Here is a 19,798-nt window from a genome sequence, read left to right on the forward strand (position 1 = left end):
GACCTTTTATGTTAGTTCCAGCCAGATTAAAATGGTTCTTCTTCCAAACTTGTAGTCCAGTGTGAGCCTGAGATAGTCTACCATGGGGAGTGAGTTGTATCTAGGACTATTTTCAGGAGGGACCCATGATTTTCCTGAGAGAGCTCTTTTTCCTAGAGAAGACTTGGCTCCTATGAGGAGGCTCCAGGCTACTGTCTCAACCAGATAATGGAAAGAAGGAATGATTCTGAGATTGGAATGGGATTTGCTGGCTTCATGGTTCATACTCTAGACTTGATGGAGAGCAGGGCATGGGCAGGGGGGTTGGGGTAGTGTGTGAGAGGGTTATAAGTAAAGAGAGGAGGTTGGTAAAAATGAAAAATGTGGATATGGCTTCATATTTTTTCATGTTTGAACCTTTATCTTAAAATAAAAAAATTTTATTGAATCACTGTGAGACAGACCCTTCCAAAGCTGTTCATGATTAGGTTTCAGTCATACAGTGTTCCAACATCCATCCCTCCACCAGTGTACATTTCCCAGCACCAGTGTCCCCAGGTTCCCTCCCATCACCCCCTACCCCCACCCCCTGTTTATCTCTATGGCAGGCGATTCTCTCTCTCCCTCCCTCCACCCCATCCCACCCACCCCCACTTTTGGGCATTTTATGAACCTTTTTTTTTTAAACACCACGATTTACAAAGTTGTTCATCATAAAGTTGTTTCAGGTATTTGATGTTCCACACCAATCCCACTAACAATGTGACCTTCCCTCCGCCAGTGTCCTCAGTTACCCACCCACCTCCTTGGCAGACACAAAATTATTTACTTTATATTGCTTGTTAAAACCTCTGTCTCATGATGGCATTCCTAAAGTCACTGAGGATTTCCTGACCTGTTTGTTTCTCTTGGAGCCTTCTGTGTTATTGTTTTTGCTCTTTGAGCTTATTGGGCTTCTATGCTACTTTTTCATTTAATTTGCTGTGTTCCGAGTGGGCGGTCAGTATTGTGAAACTTGGAGTTGTTGCACGGCCACATATTCAGGAGCTGTGGAATTGGGATGCCCAGCAGCGTGGCATCTCAGCTGGGACCTTTATATGCGGCAGAAGTTGGGTGTGGGTGGAGCACGGGGCCTTCCAACAGAGCAGGGACCAGGCCTACCCACATCCTGAGAAGGTTCAAAAGATCTGGGCCGGGAGGAGGCCGGTAAGATTGAAAAAATAGGAGGGAGCCGTGGATTGTCTCTCCTCACCGACTTCACTTTGAAAACATCTCCAGACTCAGGAGAATGGCTTTGACCATAGTTGGAAGCTCCTGTCTCAGAGGAAACCCCGGTTTAGAAATGTGCGTGTTCTGCTCTGGCACCTTCGGGGCAGTGAGGGCGGGTCACATGCCCAGAGACAGCTGCAGTTGTCACTGAGAGACTTGATTCTTCAGCCACCTTTCAGGGAAAGCTGGCAACATGTTTGCAGGCAACAAAGACTTTTATGATTTGGGGGAGAAGGGCCAGGGTGAAAGGGTTTGTGCCATGAGGACTTATCTATGGGCTTGTAGCCATCCCAGAACTTCAGGAAGTAGAGTTGGGGAACCCAGACAGGGTTTTGAGGGCTGGCAGTCAATAAAAGGCCTGCTCCTGCCCTTGACTCTTGGCTCCACAAGCACGAGTGCTCACCAGAGGGATGCTTGTGCAAGAGCCCCTAGGTTCTCAGTTTGGACCAGGTGGTTGTGTCAATGAGGAAGACTGTTAAGGAGGGCCTGAGAGGAAGAAGAAAAAAGTGTGAGGGGAACTTCCTTAAAGAGGACATAGGGAGATTGGAGAGATAGTGCAGTATGGATGGCATTTGCTTTGCATGCAGTAGCAGACCCGGGTTCAATCCCCAGCATCCCACATTGTCCCCTGAGCACCACCAGGAGTTAGTGCAGAGCCAGGAGTAACCCCAGAATATTGCTGGGTGTAGCCAAAAAAAACCATTTTTTTTTAAGAAAAGAGGACATATGGATGGCCAACAAGCATAGGAAACAGTGCTCATCATCATTTACTGGTAGGGGAATAGAAATCAAAACCATGAGATGCCACCTCATGCCAAGCGAGAATGTTGGTGGGGATGTGGGTAAAAAAGCACCCCTCATTCATGGTTAATGTGCATATCACCTGGTCCATTTGCTACGGAAAACATTATGAAGTCTTCTCCAAACGATTAAAAATAGTATCCACAGTTACAACCCAGCAGTTCCAACCCTTGGCATCTATCCCAAGAATAGCAAGTGATTAATGCAATAAGGCATGTGCACACCTATGTTCATTAAAGCACTATTTATAATAGCCAAGATCTGGAAGGAATCCAAACATCCAGTTACAGAGGCGTGAATAAGGAAATTGTCTTCTACAGACTAATGTCATCACACAGCATTTATTTTCTTTCTTTTGACTTGATTTCCTGCTGAAGTCTCCTCAAGGTCCATCCATGTTGTCCTCAGTGGCAAGACCTTGTCTATTTGAAAGAAGCCAAGGGGTATCCACTGTGTCTGTGTGTACTCCACATCCCTACCTACCAAGACTTGTCCTGCTTCTGTACCTTGGTGATCGTGCTGCTCTGAGCAGCCTGTCTTTTGGGTGAATATCTCTTTGAATCTGTATCTCCATATTTGAATAAATGCCCAGAAGCGGGGCTGCCAGTCAACTAGACCTGTGTCACTCTTTTGAGGCACCTCTATACTATTTTCTATAATGGTGGCACCAACTTACAGTCCCAGGCTTAGCTACCACCCAAAGGTGGTGGCAGAATCCGGGACCTGGGACCCGGTGGTGTTCACAGCTCCCTCCCTGCACCTCATGTCTGTGGCTGGTGACCCTTTCCAGTGATGGCCATGACTTCTCTCTACCCACCTCTCTTTTCCAATGGCCATTTCCTTCCTCTTTCTGCTTTTTTCCTTTCTTAAAAAAAAAAACAACCCAACTCTATTAAAGTGCTGTGATTTATAGGACTGTTAACGCTAGTTTCATGCACACATTGTTCCAACACCACACCTGTCACCAGACACCCCACTTCCCTCCACCAAATCCCAAAGGGCCTTTCTGTTTAATTGCCACCCTCCCATAAACTCGGTTATGTGACTAACTCTTCAGTTCTGTTTTTGACCCTTTGTCGCTCCCATACGGTGTGTCTTTAAATCTCACATACGAGGACCATCATTCTCTGTCTGTCCCTTTTCTTCTGAATCACTCTGCCCAGCACGATCACCTCTAGTTCCAACCATCTTGTGGCTGGTTGCACAGTTCCATCCTTTCTCGCAGCCGCATAGTCTTTCACTGTGTCCATGTGTGCCACCTTGATCCCAACAACCCCGTTGGGATCTGGTTTGTTTCCATATCTTGACTCTTGTCCTAAGCGCAGCAGTGAACGAAGGTCTGCATATCCATTCAAATTGACATTTTTGTGTTATGGGCTTAGACTCTGAGAAGCCATATCACTGAGTTGTTTATGGGAGTTCTGTTCTTCCTCTTCAGAGGTAGCTCCATATTGCTTTCCAGGGAGGAGGAGCCAGATGGCGTTCCCACCCATGTGAATGAAGTTCCTTTCTCTCTGCCTCCCCTCCTACACTAGCTATTTCCAGACTTGTCCACATAGACCTTTCCTACATCTTGAATGATTCTCACCTTTTCGGTAAACCAGTCGATTTCATTGTATCACCATCACATTCTTCCTTCTCCTCCTCCTTCATTTTTTCCCTCCATCTAGGTGACTGACAGACAAGTCTGGCATGTCAAGGATAATTTGGGACTTTTGCCTCTTAGCACCACTTAGTCTGGACCAGGCTTTGAGTGTGTGACTCTCCACCCCAGGGACGTGTTGCTAGAAGCACTGATGTCTGCTTCCCCAACCCCCCACTGCCTCCCGCTCAGAAATGTCCCCTTGGTACTTGGTTCTAATTCTGACACAAAACCCCTTTGCTGGAGCATGGGTCAGAGACAACTCCCCCGCCCCCCGCCCCTGAAGCCTCTCATCCCCCAAACTCCCTTCATGGTCTGGATTCTTCTATTCGCAGAACTCTCCTGCAGCAACTGCAGAAGCTCCAGACATTGGTGATGGGCAAGGTTTCTCGCACCTGCAAGCTGGCTGGCACGCAGACGGGTTCGTGCCTCATGGTGAGTTTTCTCAGGGCACAGCATTCTAAGTACCCCTGACCCTATCCTCACGACTCACCAAGTCCTGGTGTGATGGGTTTGAAGAAGGTGTTTATGCTTTCTGAGGCTCTGCTCCACTTTTAGGGGGCAGTTGTTATGCGAGAATTCATCATAACTTAGTGAGAGAGCTGGACACAGAAGGGGAGGAGGACAGAAGATTATTTTGTCACAGAGTACCCAGGGACTGCAGTGGGCCATGGGACTCTAACCCATTTGACCACTGTCACTGTCACTGTCCCTGTCCTACCGTTGTTCATCGATTTGCTCAAGTGGGCCCAGTAACATCTCCATTGTGAGACTCGTTTTCACTGTGTTTGGCATATCGAATACATCACGGGTAGCTTGCCAGGCTCTGCCATGTGGGCGAGATACTCTCGGTAGCTTGCCAGGCTCTCCAAGATGGGTGGAGGAATCGAACTTGGGTTGGCCATGTTGGCTGCGTGCAAGGCAAACACCCTACCGCTGTGCTATCACTCCAACCCCCCATTTGACCACTGATTCAAAGACTGAGGTTGCATTTATACTCTGAAACTACCACATTCCAAAGAGCCAATTAAGATCATGCAAGAGTGGGCTGTAGCAATGGTCCAGTGGGGAGGGCATTTGCCTTCCTTCAGGATGCATTCAATCCTTGGCATCCCATATGGTCCCCTGAGCCGCCAAGAATAACCCCTGAGCATCGCCAAGTGTGATCCAAAAAGAAAAAGAAAATATGTTTGGGGGCCCAAGGAATAGCACAGTGACTAGAGCGTTTACCTTGCATGTGGCCAACTCAGGTTCATCCTCAGGATCCCAAGCACAGCCAGGAGTGATTCCTGAGTGCAGAGCCAGGAATAACCCATGAGCATGTCCTGGTATGGCCCAAAAACAAAGATTAATAAGTCAAACAATATATGGTTTATAGATATGCACCAGTAAGGCATCAGCTGCAGCCAGACCTCACATAGGAGCAAATGGTCTCTTTGGACAGGTCAGGTGAGCTTTCTGCCATCATAGACCCTGTAAATATCAGGGTCCATGAGAGCTTCACCTTAGGGTCTCTTAGGGAGTGACACGATCCGCACAGATGGTGTTCTGAAAACTTCATGGTCTGATTCTTACAAACGTCTAACCCTTCCTTGGTCCAACAGTATGTGGATGATGCTTCCTTAAACTACATAATATTTCTGCAGGTTATAACAAATAACATACCTCAGTACATAACACAGTGATTGGCCTGTGGGTGCATGACCCGTTAGAAGGTCAGCAGGTTGCTCTGAACTCGGGCCTGGGAACTGACGACTCTCCATGTCTTCGTCTCCCCCTCAGGTGGTTGTGCTGTGCTTTGCTGTTGCATTTGGCAGCTTCTTCCAGGGCTACGGGCCCTATCCTTCTGCCACCAAGATGGCCCTGCCCAGCCGGCACTCGGCGCAGGAGCCTTACACAGCCTCCGTCGGTAAGAGTGGGCTCGTGGTCGCTGGGGTAGCGCCTGTTTCTCCCCCTGAAACATCAGAAAGCCCAACTTTCTAGAAGTTCGAGTCTTAGGAGAAAGTTCAATTATTTCTGAATTCATGAATGTATGACATTGATAGGTCTGAAACCTCACCAGCGCACACCGAGGGACAAGTAGAGTAAGGAAACCGGAGGAGTTTATTGGGGTGCGCTTCTGGGTAGAATCATCCAGGCTCTGGTGAGGCTCGAGTAGACGTGCACCCTGGGAGAGGCCAAGTGGGATTTTAACTTGTGGTGGGCAGGGAAGGGAACAAAACTGTGGGAATGCTGCATTTGGGGGGGACCTTTGATTCTGGGAATGTCACTGTTTCATCAGCTGGCTGCCACTTGGTCCTGAGCAAACCTTACAGCTTCTCTATCGACAGTGGTGGTGGTCGGGGAGTGGAGGGGGGGCGGAGATGTGAGGGGTTTGCTCCAGGCTTGCCTCCAGAAACTTCTGGCAATCTCTAGAATTCATTAAGAACAGCATTAGCAAACTGCCTTCTAGAGCAGAGGTTATCCAATTTACCTCTTTTCTGAAAAAAGTTACTCAGCACATCCCCCCCCCCCTGAAATTCGCCTTCTTTTAAGTGAACAGACAAAAGGTGCCCCTCTCCTCACTTATCCCAAAGCTATTTCTGTCCCCCCCCCCCCCCAGGACTGTCCCAGTGACCTCCTGGGGGCAGTGTCACCCACTTCCAGAAACTAGACTGTTTTCTGGCAAATTCTGATGCCTCTGTTCCTGCCGAGTTCTAATTGGGTGGGTGGGTGGGTGGGGAGGGGGTCAGAGACAGAAAGGGGGAAAGTGTATAGCTTTTCATGACATTTTAAAGGAATGGGGATATTTCTCCTTCCGCTCAGTGTGATTGCATGGTACCAGATTAAAACTGTATGCTGAGGGGCTGGAGCCATAGCACAGCAGGTAGGGCGTTTGCCTTGCACGCAGCCGACCTGGGTTTGATTCCCAGCATCCCATATGGTCCCCCGAGCACTGCCAGGAGTAATTCCTGAGTGCATGAACCAGGAGTAACTCCTGTGCATCGCTGGGTGTGACCCAAAAAGCAAACAAACAAACAAACAAAAAACTGTATGCTGAAATAAAAAAAAATTGGTCTGTTCTACAAAACATTAGGGCAAGGGTTTAAGGGAATTGGACACTTGAGTGCTAGATCAAAGTATGTGATTTGCTGCTCTCCAGATTAGCGATCTCTTTTACATAGGTGAAAAAATGAAGAGGCAGTTTATGGGGATCATCATATAGGCACATTATATCTGTGTGTGTGTGTGTGTGTGTGTGTGTGTGTGTGTGTGTGTAGATAAGGCTAATCAGGATCAGGGCAGCAGTGGAGACTGGGGTGCTGAGCGTGGGGGTAGCACAGCCCTGCAGCTCTGAGCAGTGCATTCCTGCCAGGCAAGTGTCAGGAGTGTTTGGATTTCCAGCCGATCGTTTCAGGTTCTCTCGGGAATGTCTCTGTTCCCCGAGGTAATGTATCTCTAAATGGAAACGGCAGCCCAGGGGAGTGTTGCCACTCGGATGGGGAAGTGGCTGAGGGCCACGGCTGGCGGGTACAGCTGCCTCTCCACCAGAGACCGGCTCCCTCACTTGATTTATGGCTTTGGCTGTTGCGCCTTTAGCTTCCTAATGATACCTGTTTTCTGCCCTCGCGCCTTCCTCTCTGCAGGCCTCTCTGCCGGCCCTCGCGGGAGCCCTTCCCCTTTCTCGTTTTTTAACTCTCCTTTCCTGTGAATAGTTTCCCCCAGATGGCTCGGGGTGGGCAATGAGGGGAGTTTTATTTTCAAAGCCGTGGGGGTGGCAGTTTGCTTCCTGTTTATTTGCGTTTCTATTGTTCTTCCGGCACTGTATAATTGGTATAATTTTTCAGTGCACAAAACTCTGAAATTCTCAGGCCTTTGGAGAAAGCCAGTTCTGATTGGCTTTCAGTCCTGTGCACGAAAAGCACGAAGAGGATACAAATTGTCAGCCCTGGGCCCAGGGGGATGTGTGTGTGTGTGTGTTGGGGGGGTTAATATATGGGATGTGCTGGTGCTTGTTTCCACCCTGACACCCATCACTCTGCTCTCCCTTCAGTGAGATCCAGGAACTTGCTCATCTACGAGGAACATTCTCCCCTGGAGGAGCCGTCCAGCCCGGAGCTGGGCCGCTGGGATGGAGGCTCATCCCTGCGCAGGGCCTCCGGGCTGGAAGCCCTGCCGGAAGTGGAGCTGCCCCATTTCCTACTCGCCAACGAGAGCAGTCTGGAGAAATCCGTGCTGCTGGAGTTGCAGCAACACCTGTGAGTACAGAGAGGCAGCTACTTTGGGTCAGGTGGGCTGGGTGGGGACTCTCCCACTGCTCTGCTTGGCTGGGTGGGGTCCCTCCCACTGCTCTGCTTCGATCTCTGGCTCAGCCCCCAGACCAGGAACTTGGGCAGGTGTGGCCGCTTGCCCGTAGAGACCAGGGCGTCAAGGCTGAGGGTGAGCTCCCCCATTTCTGCTGCCTTCCCGGGGTGTGGAGAGAGCAACACTCTTCTCAGTCTCTTCATGCTCTCCCGCCAAGACATGGGAGCCCGGGAATAGCCAATGGACTTGCTGGGCCCAGAGCTACAAGATCCCTCTTGAATTTTCTTCCAACTCTAGACACATGCAGACAGACAGTTGTGTGCTGTCTGTGATAAAAGAGGTGTTCAGGGGCTGGAGCTATAGCACAGCGGGTAGGGCATTTGCCTTGTGTGTGGCTGACCCTAGTTTCATTCCCAGCATGCCATATGGTCCCCTGAGCACCCCAGGAGTAATTTCTGAGTGCATGAGCCAGGAGTAGCCCCTGAGCATCGCCAGGTGTGACCCAAAAAAAGCAAAAAACAAAAAAAAACAAAAAAAAAACCCAAAAAGCGGTGTTCACTGTCTATTGCTAGTACAGGGCCCCATGTTGGCACCCCCATTTCTTTTTTTTTTTTTAATTTTTTTTTTATTAGTGAAACACCATGAGGTACAGTTGTAGATTTACAATTTTTTGTGCTTGGGTTTGATTATACAATGATCAGATACCCATCCCTCCACCAGTGCCCATTTTCCACCACCATGGATAATATCCCCCCACCCCTATCCCCCCATCCCCCCCTGCCTCTGTGGCAGGGCACCCCCATTTCTAACGTGCATGGGACGCCATTGCAGAGGCCTCGTGTGTGTGAGTGTGTGTGTGTGTGTGTGTGTGTGTGTGTGTGTGTGTGTGTGTGTGTGATTCCATATTGAAACCCCTGGGCTACAATTCCCTGAGTTGTTTCAATTCCCTGAGGTGTTTCCCTGAGGTAGTGACGGGGGAAAGTTCTTTTGAGAACCTAAGGCCTTGCATGAGAGCTGGACATTGTCAGGGGGCTCTGGGTGGTGTCTGGGAACAGAGAACAGCAAATGGAAGGAGGGTCTGCGTGCCCTCTCCTGCTTATCTGTGGGGTAGCAGGTGATTCGCCTCAACTCTGCCTCAGGGCCTCCCGGGAGTGACGCTGCTCCAGTGAGTGGGTGAGCTTCTGTGTCGACTTCCTCAGCCTTCTTCCCTTCCTGCCGAAGGGAAGGCTCGTAATTATAGATGCTCGCATTATACATGCACATGTAACATTTACTCGTACTTTCTGTCTTCGGCACTATGCAAATAGGGTGTGGTGATCCTTCAAGAGATCCGGCGTTAGGATTATTCCCATTTTAGGGAGTTGTTCACAGGCCCTGGGGAATGAGAAGACGCAGTCGCTTCCTCCCTAGGCCCGTGACCCTCTTTGCTCAGCCATACAAGGCCTGGTTGAAGTCCCACTTGTTCCCTGGCGAGGGGCTGTCTCCCCCCTGTTCTCTGCTGAAGGGGGAGACACTCAGGAATCCTCCTCTGGGTACACAGAAACTCTCTGAGCTGTCATCCAACTTAATGACAAACTCATTTTCTATTAGATACTTTTGTTGATTTCAGGTTAGTTTTTTGTTTCAGTTCTCATTTTGTTTGTTTGGGGGCCACACCCGGTGATGCTCAGGGCTCACTCCTGGCTCTGCACACAGGAATTATTCCTGACAGTGCTCAGGGAACTGTATGAGATGCTGGGGATTGAACTTGGCTTGGCAGTGTGCAAGACAAACATCCTAAACTCTGTGCTACCACTCTGGCCATGTGGATAATTAACTAGGCCAGGATCAGGTCATTTGTCCTTTCATTTTATCCTTCTCAGGGCTATCTCAGGGCTCACCGTTCTCCAGGACTGCCTTCATTATGGCAGTGTTGGTGCTCTGGGTTGGGGTGGAATGTGGAGGGGGAGAGGTGGATGGTGGGAGACCTGGAACTTGCAGGTCATTGCTACTGGATAAGGGGCAGGAGTGCCGTGGGGTCCCTCCCAGCCCAGGACCATTGGATCATCTTCCCAGGTGGGAGAGTGGGGTGAGTCCTTGGCGCTGTGGCCTCTAAGACAGCTCTTTCTATGCCTTCCCAGGGCTGGCACCAAACTGGAGGGGAATGAAACCCTCAAAGTCGTGGAACTCGACCGAAGAGTGAACACCACTTTCTGAGAGGTGCTCCCCAGCCGCCCTCCCGCTCCTCCACCTAGCTTGGACTTCCCCCAAACATCTTCCCCATGAGTTTCGCCTTTCTGCCTCTAATCCGGATGAAGACACAGATGAGGCCACCGCCTGCTGTTGACTTGGCAGGGGCAGTGAGCACCCTCACCGGCCGTCCTGGTCCTCCCGGCGCAAGGAGACTGGTCCTCCCCATGCAAGGATTCTGGTACTTACCGCACAAGAATGCTGGTCCACCCCTTGCAAGGATGCTGGTCCTCACTTTCTCTTTGAGGACATTCTTGGAAGGGGAAGGGCAGGAGTGGGCCCAGAGCCTTTTTTCCCCACTTAGAAAGTGCCAAGGAGATTCTGCCTGATTCTCACCAGTGGCGCGACCCACTGTTTGGAGAAGAATTAGCTCTCGTTCACATCAGAATTGGGCAGTGAACATGCCCAGATGCCTGCGGGGATGTGGCCCAGCACTGGCTGCCCAGTGTCTGCTCCCTGGGTCGCGCGCGTGTCCACCCCATCCACTCTGGAAGTGCCTGCGACTCCGAGGAGCACCCCCCCCCCCCGCCCCCGCTGTGCCCCGGGGGATGCCCGCCACCTGGCCTTGGGGCAGCAGTGCAATGCCTGAAGGCATCGGGCTTTTCTCCTCCGCCCTCTCTTTCCTCTCTGACTGCTCATCACCTCCACACCCAGCGCTGTGCCCCCCGCTTCTCCTCCCCGTTTGTAAATAGTATTTATTAGCACGCCAAGGCTTCTCACGACCACACTGAAGAGACCTGTCCCCCAATTCTGGGCCAGCAGGCACGTCTGCCGCCTTGGGAGTGAGGGGGGCTTGGGGACCCCATCTTTCCAGCCATGTTGCGTTTCCTTCTCTTCCTCCTCCACATCCTCCCCGCCTCCTTCCCCTCCTCCTCCCTCTCCTGCTCCTCCTCTCCCTCCTCCTCTCACTCCTCTCTCTCCTCTTCATCCCCCTTCTCCCTCCATCATTCCTTCCTCCTCCTTCTCCCACTTTACTCTCCCCTCTCATCCTCCCCTTCCTTCCCCCCCTCCCATCCTACCCCCTTCCCTTTCTCTCCCTCCTCCTCCACCTCCCTCCTCCTCCTTCCTCCTCTTCTCTTCCCTCTCCTTTCTTTCTCCCACGCCACTTCCTCCTCTTCTTCCTTTCCCTCCCCCTCCTCCCTCTCCCTCTCTCTCCTCCCCTACACTCCTCCCCCCCAACCTTTTCCTCCTCCACCTCCTTCTTGCCCCATCCAGTATGGTTGGGCCACCGTGGGAGGCCAGGGAGCAGTGTCTGCCCAGGAGTGTGGGCTTCTCCTGTCCTGTGCCCACCACAGGGTCCCCGCTGTCTCCCTGGCTCCCTTCACCCCTGGCCTTGCCCCCTCACCCTGCATTTCTGAGTCCCCTTCCCCTCCCACCTCTGCACTGGGTGGCCACAGAGGCGGCTCCTGGAGGTGGTGGCCACGTGTGTCCAGAGTTTTACCTTTGATATAGTCAGGTTTGGCTACTTTGCAGCTCACCCAAAGACATACAACCTAACCCCCCATCCTACTTTTATTACTGTTTTTTAATGATTCAAAGTAATGTTTGTAGTTTTTCAAAAAATCTTTTCTGTTTTCCTACAAATAAGAAATGGAAATAGTGTTTTTGTTTTGTTTTGTTCTGACTGTGTGATGTAGAAGATTGCTACCAAAGTTTGTTTCAGTAGCTTGTAAAAGATTTGGGGTAGGAAATTAGCTTCTATTTTGTATTGTATTTGTAGACCTGGTGGAAAGGTTTACTTTCTCTCTCTCTCTCTCTCTCTCTCTCTCTCTCTCTCTCATGTACTTTTAAGGGGTACATTAAAGATACTGCCTGACATCATTATCCTTCCCATCAGACCTGAGCTGGGGACCCTCACTTTGCCTTCCAAACCACATTTGGGGGCGCCTCTCCCTGTGGGATGGAGCATTTCACACCCAGAGGCCAAGCTTGTCTTCTCTCACTGCCTGAAGGCTGTGGTTGTCCCGGTGGCCCTATGCCAGCCTGCCTGGTCCCTCCAGAGCTTCGTGTGGGACTCACTGCAGGATGTGGGAAGGAGGGATCTCCCGCCAGGCTCTGCTTGGCTCCTCACAATGCCCTTCCCTCCTCCTCTTCTCCCAGTGCTCCTGGGCCTGCCTGGTGTGTGGTTCTCAGACTTTTCTTTCTTTGAAAAAAAAATGTCCTGAGCTTGTCAGAGTGGGGGTAGAATTGGAGCATTAATAGAGAGTGGAGGCAGGGTCTGGAGGATGAGGAGGGTTTTGTGTTGAAGGGACCGAGTGTGAGAGGGACCAGTACTTCCCTGGAAATCTACCTTCTTTACGTGAACAGAGAGCAACCCCCAGTCACACCCAAAGGTGCTGCTGCCCCTCTCTGGGCGGTTCTGGTGTGTGTGTGTGTGTGTGTGTGTGTGTGAGTGTCACCCACTTAGGGGGAATGCTGTGCTGGCATCCTGTCCTCGGTAGCTGGAGGACCTTACCCCCCAACCCACCCCACCTCCCCTCTGCCCTCTCTTGCTAGCCCGTCTCCACCCCTCCACACAGCATGCCTTTCTCTCTGTTCTTCCAGAACTGAGCCTGGCTCCACACTTAACTTGGGCTCGAGTTGATGATGGCTGTTCTCAGGGGGTTCAGCTATCTCGGTGGCTACTGTCCTGACAAGCACCTCTGCCCCGAGTCCTGGCTTGGCGAAGAAAGGGACAGAAGCAGTCATCCGATGGGGGCCAGGAAGACTCAAGAGATGACCAGGCTGGGGCCAGGAGAGGGGACAGGAATAGACTGCTTTCTAAGAGCTCCTGGATATGTCCACACATTCTGTTTCAGACTCAAGGGCAGAATTGTTGCAGATGTTTCCCACACCGGGGCCCTCTGAGCAGTCCGCAGAGCCCAGTTCTCCACAAATAACCCTAACAGCGTAGATGCTGAATTTTGAACGTATTTGGAAGACAGGAGGCTATTAGCACATCTCGGACCCCTGAGGAAGCCGTGCTTGTGACACAGAGGTGAGCTCTAGTTCTCCCTCTTCACAAAGAGGCTCTTGTCTTCTTTGCTGCTCTGGGAAGGAGACATCTTGTGGGCAAATTCAGACAACTGGCCTTTTTTTTTTTTTTTTTTTTTGCACTCCCCCTGTTAAGCTGGACAAGTCACCAGGAGCTCCTTATATGAAAGGCCTCGGCTGGTTGCAGGAAGGACTTTCTGGAAAGTGCCAGCACTCCAGAGCCAGCCCATAGGAAAGGTGTGAACACCCCAGCTGGGGCTAGCGAGGTCACCCCCGACCCCCGCGGGGGGCCCAGTGTGAGGAGAGGCTTGACACCAGGGCGGATGAAACCAGAGAGCTTTTCCCTGATCAGAAGACCCGATGGGTAAATGGTGAAAATGCATTTCACGCCACTTCTTCACAAACCAGCCCTCAGTGCCAGGCTCCGGTTTGCCCATCTAAGAAATCGCTGGTTTGTAGCCTGGGTGTCAGATGTCAGGGGAAGTGTGTGAGTCTTCAGTGTGGGCATGTTGAATGGTTTCTCCTCTGCTCCACAGGGAATCTGAAAGAAATGTTGTCAGTGTTTGTTGATGAATGTTCTGTGTTCCACAGCTCCTTCTTGCCTTGCCTTCAGGCCCGCTTCCTCCAGGGAGATACAACACCTGTGGTCTGAGAGGCAGACCTGAGCTCAGGCAGAGATGAAGGTGACCTCCAGCCTGTACCCCCGAGGAAAGGGTCCCCACCCCGCAGGCCTTGCTCACAGGAGTACTTGGGGGCCCTCTGCTTCCCGTCATTCCCGGGACTCGCTGCTTCTGTGGAAGCCAGTTTGAGAGGAGCTTCGAAGAACGATCCATGGCCCCGCTTGCCAGATGGCAGGGCCTGGGTACCCACTGGCAGGCAGTGCCCTGGGGAGTATCCCCTTGCTAAAACCCTTTTCAGCTGAGACACTTGTAGAAATGTGCGGAGAAGCACCTCTAGGTGGGTGTGTTTTAGGGCGCTGGGAAGAATCAGGGAGTTTTGAAGAGTCAGAACAATCCATTCCAGATTTTCATTCATTCATTCATTCATTCATTCGGCGAGTGTTAGGGCTCTGCAATTTGCATGAGGTCCTAAAGGACATTGTGGAGTAATAGCAATGAAAAGTATGTCATTAATTAGCCCCTATTCAAGACACTGGTGGTAGGTTTCTTTCTCTCTTCCCCCCCAACCCCCTACCCCACTACTCCTCCCTACTCCTCACATGTGCCTCAAACAGGCCTCATAGATGAGCCCAGGGTGACTGGGAAGTCCCTCAGCCCCCGGCAGGCAGGTTTTCTGTGTAGCCTTAGAGTATCACCTGATGCGTGGACGTGGAAGTTTTCCTCCCAGTCTCAAAGATGGTTTCTCTAACAGGGATCCAAGAACAGATTTTGCACTTTAGGAGAAAAGAAACAGGATTTTGTCCATTAGGAGATTTCCGTTATGTAAAAGTGCAACCATCTCATGAAGTTGGCCAGCCAGCATGAAGGGGGGGTTGCAGATCCTTCCAGAAGAACATCCTGGTGTCAAGGAATTCTGCCCATGTGGAGGAATCCATGTGTCAATGTGTCATTGGCCCAAGTCTCAGCCCTTCCAACAGAGAGAGAGAGGGAGAGAGAGAGAGAGAGAGAGAGAGAGAGAGAGAGAGAGAGAGAGAGAGAGAGGAGAGAACATTGCTTAAGGTGCTTGTCTTGCAGTGACTGACTCTTGTCTGGTCCCTGGCATTGTACATGGTCCTCCTGAGCACTACTAGGAGTGAGCCCTGATCATCACCAACTGTGGTTGTGGTTCAAACCACAACCAACAACAACCAAAGAGAGTCTACTTGATATTTGATTTTAGGTTGGGGAACATGGAATTTGGGACTGTTTTGCCTTTTGTCTTAGTTACTAGAAGGAAGGAAACCAGTATTTCTTGAATGCTTATTGGTGCTGGTATACATTGGTATCGGTATAAAGTGTTTCCATTGCAGACTTAGAGCAGACAAGGACAGCTCCCTGGCCGTGAGACAAACAGCTCCTGCGTTCATTGCTGGACAAGGTGGAGCCCATTTCCTCCTGAAGACACATGTTTCGAGCTTGCCAGGCAGGAGGCAGGAGGCCCTCTGCTTCATCCTGTACCCAGTCACTTCTCTGCCTCCCGCTGACTGTGTCCAACTGAGGGCTACCTGCTCTTCCTTTCATCCTAGTTTCTGTGAGTTTCCACAGGCAGGTTTGGCGTCCTGGAAAAGGAGGACCAGGGCATCTAGTTCTATTTCTCTCTTCTGTCTTTGCTCCCAGCTTGATGAGAACATGTACTGTGGGGACCGTGATCCCAAGGCCAGCCCTGCTTAGAAACGCGCTATTTCAGATGAGACGCTCTCTGAGTCCGTGAGAACACCAGCACCCTGACAAATTGTGGCTGACCCTTTTTCAATCACGCCGGAGAGATCTTGGCCTGAAATCATCCCTGAGCTTTCATGCCTCTACTGACAGGCTGGGTTTTTCTCTCTTCTCGTGTGTAATAACCTACCAGCGGTGTTTCAGCCTCAATACCTTGCAAGTCTAGTATCTGGCCCTATTGCTATTGTTTTTAATGGCTTTGCATTCTTTATCATAGCAAAAAGTAAATACCAAATAAATAAATAAATAAATGAAGCTTTGTAGTATACTTGTATTTAGTTTTGGGGAAAATATGAAATTGTTATGCTTTTGTATTTCCATTTCTTGCAAATAAAAATATTTTTCTTAAATAGTACAATGGTGTCTGGCCTTTCAAAATCCTGGGACTCTTGTTTCAAAGCCATAGGCTTTCCTTGGGTGCCTGAGTTTGCAGACATGGAAATGTAGGTTCTCGTCCACAGAAAGCAGACTCACTCCAGTGGTGTGTAAGTTTTTTTGTTTGTTTGTTTGTTTTTTTGCTTTTTTGTTTCACACCTGGTAATGCACAGGGATTACTCCTGGCTTATGTATTCAGGAATTACTCCTGGCAGTGCTCAGGGGGCCATATGGGATGCTGGGAATTGAACCCGGGTTGGTCATGTGCAAGGCAGATGTCCCACCCACTGTGCTGTCACTCCAGCCCCACCAGTAGTGTGTAGTTAGATAGTCCGGACCCAGGTCTCTCCTGAGCGGGATAGAGAAATGTTTCCTGTTTCTCAGTCTGGGAAGACTCGCAATGTCTGCATGAGTCCAGTCATTGCCTGCTATCACTCCCTCACTCTCTGGATGCTGTGGATTCCATTTTGCTTGCCCCATCTGAAGGTGCTGTCAAGGTTTGGGCTCAAGCAGCAGAGGCTCCTGCTAGATCAGAAGTGTCTGGCACATCTCCCATGCCTCACACTCCCCAGATGCAGTGAAATGGCTTCTGGAGGACGCAGCTGTAGGATACAGCATGGGCAGTCCATGGCCATCTCTGCATTCTGACTGATCGGGGCTCTAGGTCTCCCTAGAGTGAGCCCACGGGCCTTTGAGACCAAGGCCAGGTGCTGAGCTGAGTGGGGGCTCTGGGCTGCATTCAGCTGCCTCCTTCCTTCTTTGAGCATTTGGACCTTGGACCTTCTTTCTTTATTTTTATTTGGTCACCATGAAATTGGGCTGAAGCAATACCACAGCAGGTAGGGCGTCTGCCTTGCACGCAGCCAACATGGCCAACCAGAGTTCAATTCCTTCGCTCCTCTTGGAGAGCCTGGCAAGCTACTGAGAGTATCTCGCCCACATGGCAAAGCCTGGCAAGCTCCCCGTGACGTACTCGATATGCCAAACACAGTAACAAGTCTCACGATGGAGATGTTACTGGACCTGCTCGAGAAAATCGATGAACAATGGGAGGACCGTGACAATGACCATGAAATTGGGCTGGAGCGATAGCACAGGGGGTAGAACATTTGCCTTGCACGCAGCTGACCTGGGTTCGATTCCTCTGCCCCTCTCAGAGAGCCTGGCAAGCTATCAAGAGTATCCCGACCACACTGCAGAGCCTGGCAAGCTCCCCGTGACGTATTCGATATGCCAAACACAGTAACAACCAGTCTCACAATGGAGATGTTACTGGGCCCGCTAGAGCAAATCCATAAACAATGGGAGGACAGTGATACAGTGACAGTGATACACCATGAAATTGCAGAGTTATTTATTCATCATTAGTTTTCAGGCATATGATGGTTCGACAATGCTTCCTTTATCAGTGTCTGCTTCCCTCCACCAGCGTCCTCCCTACTCTCAGCTGCCTCCCACCCGGTGGCCTGCTTTGACGAGAGCTGTTTGTGGTTGTTGTTAAGTGCAGTTTTGCACTGTGGTTTACAGCACTGTTACTTTTCTGACTTTCAGCATCTCTTCCTCCCCCTCCCACCAGTTAACGCTTCCCTCCTCCATAGATGTGGCCCCCTCCCTGTCCTATCCCCCAGTCCCCTCAGTGGCCTGTTTCCTCCTGGAGACCAGTTGTCACATTCTTTGTGTCCGCTGTCTTTGGGGTGTCACCATTCCACCATTATGCGTCTTTACATGGTGCATGTGAGCGAGATCACTGGGTCGATCACCTGGGCCTTCTGATCCTGAATGCAGTGATGGGGAGCAGATAAGACCCAACCTTGAAGAGATTAGCACCAGGAATTTTGCTCCATGACTTGGAAGCCAGCCACACTTGCTAGGGGAAAAGGAAGCTCAGATAGAAAAGGGAGCACCAATTAAAGGGTGTTGGGAGGATCCTCCCAGGATGGGAGAAGCATGCTGAAAGTAGACTATAGACCAAACATGATTGCCACTCAAGGCCTCTCTTGCAAACCACAGAACCCAAAAGGAGAGAGAGAACAAAAGGGAATGCCCTGCCACAGAGGCAGGGTGGGGTGGGGGGATGGGGTGTGGGAGGGATGCTGGGACCCGTGGTGGTGGAAGATGGGTGCTGGTGGAGGGATGGGTACTTGATCATTGTATAACTGAAACCCAAGCACAAAAATTTGTAAGTCTACAACTGTATCTCGTGGTGTTTCACTAATAAAAAAAATTTTTAAATAAATAAATAAAAGTAACTCATAAAAAAAAACGGGCTGGAGTGATAGCACAGCAGTGGGGCGTTTGCCTTGCACGCAGCCAATATGGCTGACCTGAGTTCGATTCCTCTGCCCTTCTCGGAGAGCCCGGCAAGCTACCGAGAGTATCTAGCCCGCACGGCAGAGCCTGGCAAGCTACCCGTGACATAATTCAATATGCCAAACACAGTAACAACAAGTCTCACGATGGAGACGTTACTGAGCCCACTTGAGCAAATCGATGAACAACAGGAGGACTGTGACTGTGACCGTGACCATAAAAAAAAAAAAGAAAAGTGGCCCAGAAGGGTGGTTATGCATAAGGGAGTATCTGGGAAAAATTGGCAAGAACAGGATGTCAGAACCAGGTGTCCAGCCTTGAGTGTCACGACCTCCTAGTCACATGAGCCCAAGACACAGAAACTGTCGTGTGTGTTTAGTAAATCATCCTAACTGCAGCATCTATCCTTAAAAGCAGAGTTGGAAAGGTGATAGGCCAATAATGCTCAACTTTATGTGATTGGAAACTTCCTGTAAAGCCAAGAACCTCTATAAATTATGTGCATATCTGGCAGTAAAGTGAACAGACATCAGCTGCCCCTGGAAGGTGTTTCTCTGCGCACCTGTCATCCTTTGCTCCACCTCTTCTCAGACCCAGTGGGTAATGTGTCCGGGAACCATTGGAGAAAACTGTTTCCCAATAGGGTGACTTTTCTTGGATGTGGGGGTGGGGGAGATTAGCCATTTGCCCTCTTTGTTTTTTTGCACCAGGGAGCAATTTCCACATACAAATTTCTACACACTAATATTATTTCAAGGATTGGGGTGGGTCAGAGAGGGGCCCACCAGTGTCCCTGAATGGGAGCCTGCTCTGTCTCCATCACACCTGTATCTTTTTTGGCTCTCAGGGGGACCATATGGGATGCCAGGGATTGAACCTAGGTCATCTGTGTGCAATGCAAATGCCCTTCCCACTGTGCTGTATCTCCAGTGCCCACACCTGTATCTTTCCTGCACTTTTGATGCCTTGGTACCAGGAAGGCACGCTGGCCTTCGCAGAGAGCCACTTCCTAGGGGTGACAGTGCCTCCCCTCCAGACTCCCCTTCCTCTGTGAAGCAGCACACACAAAGCGGGAAGCCTGTCACCATCTTGGACTATCATAAGGCCACAGCACTCACCATCTTCACACTCCAGTTTCTGTTGACAGGACTCAAACAAGCCCATTCTAACCCACTCCCTGTTCTTCATTCTCATGGAACTTTCCCGAGGGGCTCTTGCTGACTATGCCTCCTTTTCTCCACCTCCTGGTCCACCATGGGGTGGTCCCATGGGGCCCTGAGTGACCGACTGTGCATTGTCTTGGGAACAATGGGCCACGAGGACTGAGGTGTTTAGTGGCCGCTGTCTCTTGAGGTATTGGCCGCCATGTTTCCAAATAAGAGAATGTGTTTTAAACTGATGGAATGTGATAGCACAGTGGTAGGGCGTTTTCCTTGCACATGGCCGGCCCGGCCGACCCAGGTTCGATTCCTCCGCCCCTCTGGGAGAGCCTGGCAAGCTACCGAGAGTCTCTCTCCCACATGGGAAAGCCTGGCAAGCTACCCATGACGTATTTGAT

The 19,798-nt window shown here is 50.7% G+C and overlaps 1 protein-coding gene across 2 annotated transcripts in view; it reads left to right on the forward strand.

Moving 5' to 3' along the window:
• The window catches only part of CREB3L2 (cAMP responsive element binding protein 3 like 2), a 131,827-nt gene extending 119,709 nt beyond the window's left edge, over positions 1–12,118 (forward strand). For both annotated transcript variants that reach the window (XM_056123997.1, XM_056123998.1), the window contains exons 9-12: positions 4,027–4,126; positions 5,474–5,600; positions 7,725–7,929; positions 10,096–12,118. In XM_056123997.1, coding sequence (XP_055979972.1) covers positions 4,027–4,126; positions 5,474–5,600; positions 7,725–7,929; positions 10,096–10,171 — 508 coding nt within the window. In that variant the 3' untranslated portion in view covers positions 10,172–12,118. The remainder of the gene's footprint in view (positions 1–4,026; positions 4,127–5,473; positions 5,601–7,724; positions 7,930–10,095) is intronic.
• The last annotated feature ends 7,680 nt before the right edge of the window (positions 12,119–19,798 follow it).

Source organism: Sorex fumeus, unplaced genomic scaffold, assembly GCF_029834395.1.
Source record: "Sorex fumeus unplaced genomic scaffold, SorFum_2.1 ptg000048l, whole genome shotgun sequence".
In the NCBI taxonomy this organism is placed as follows: domain Eukaryota; kingdom Metazoa; phylum Chordata; class Mammalia; order Eulipotyphla; family Soricidae; genus Sorex; species Sorex fumeus.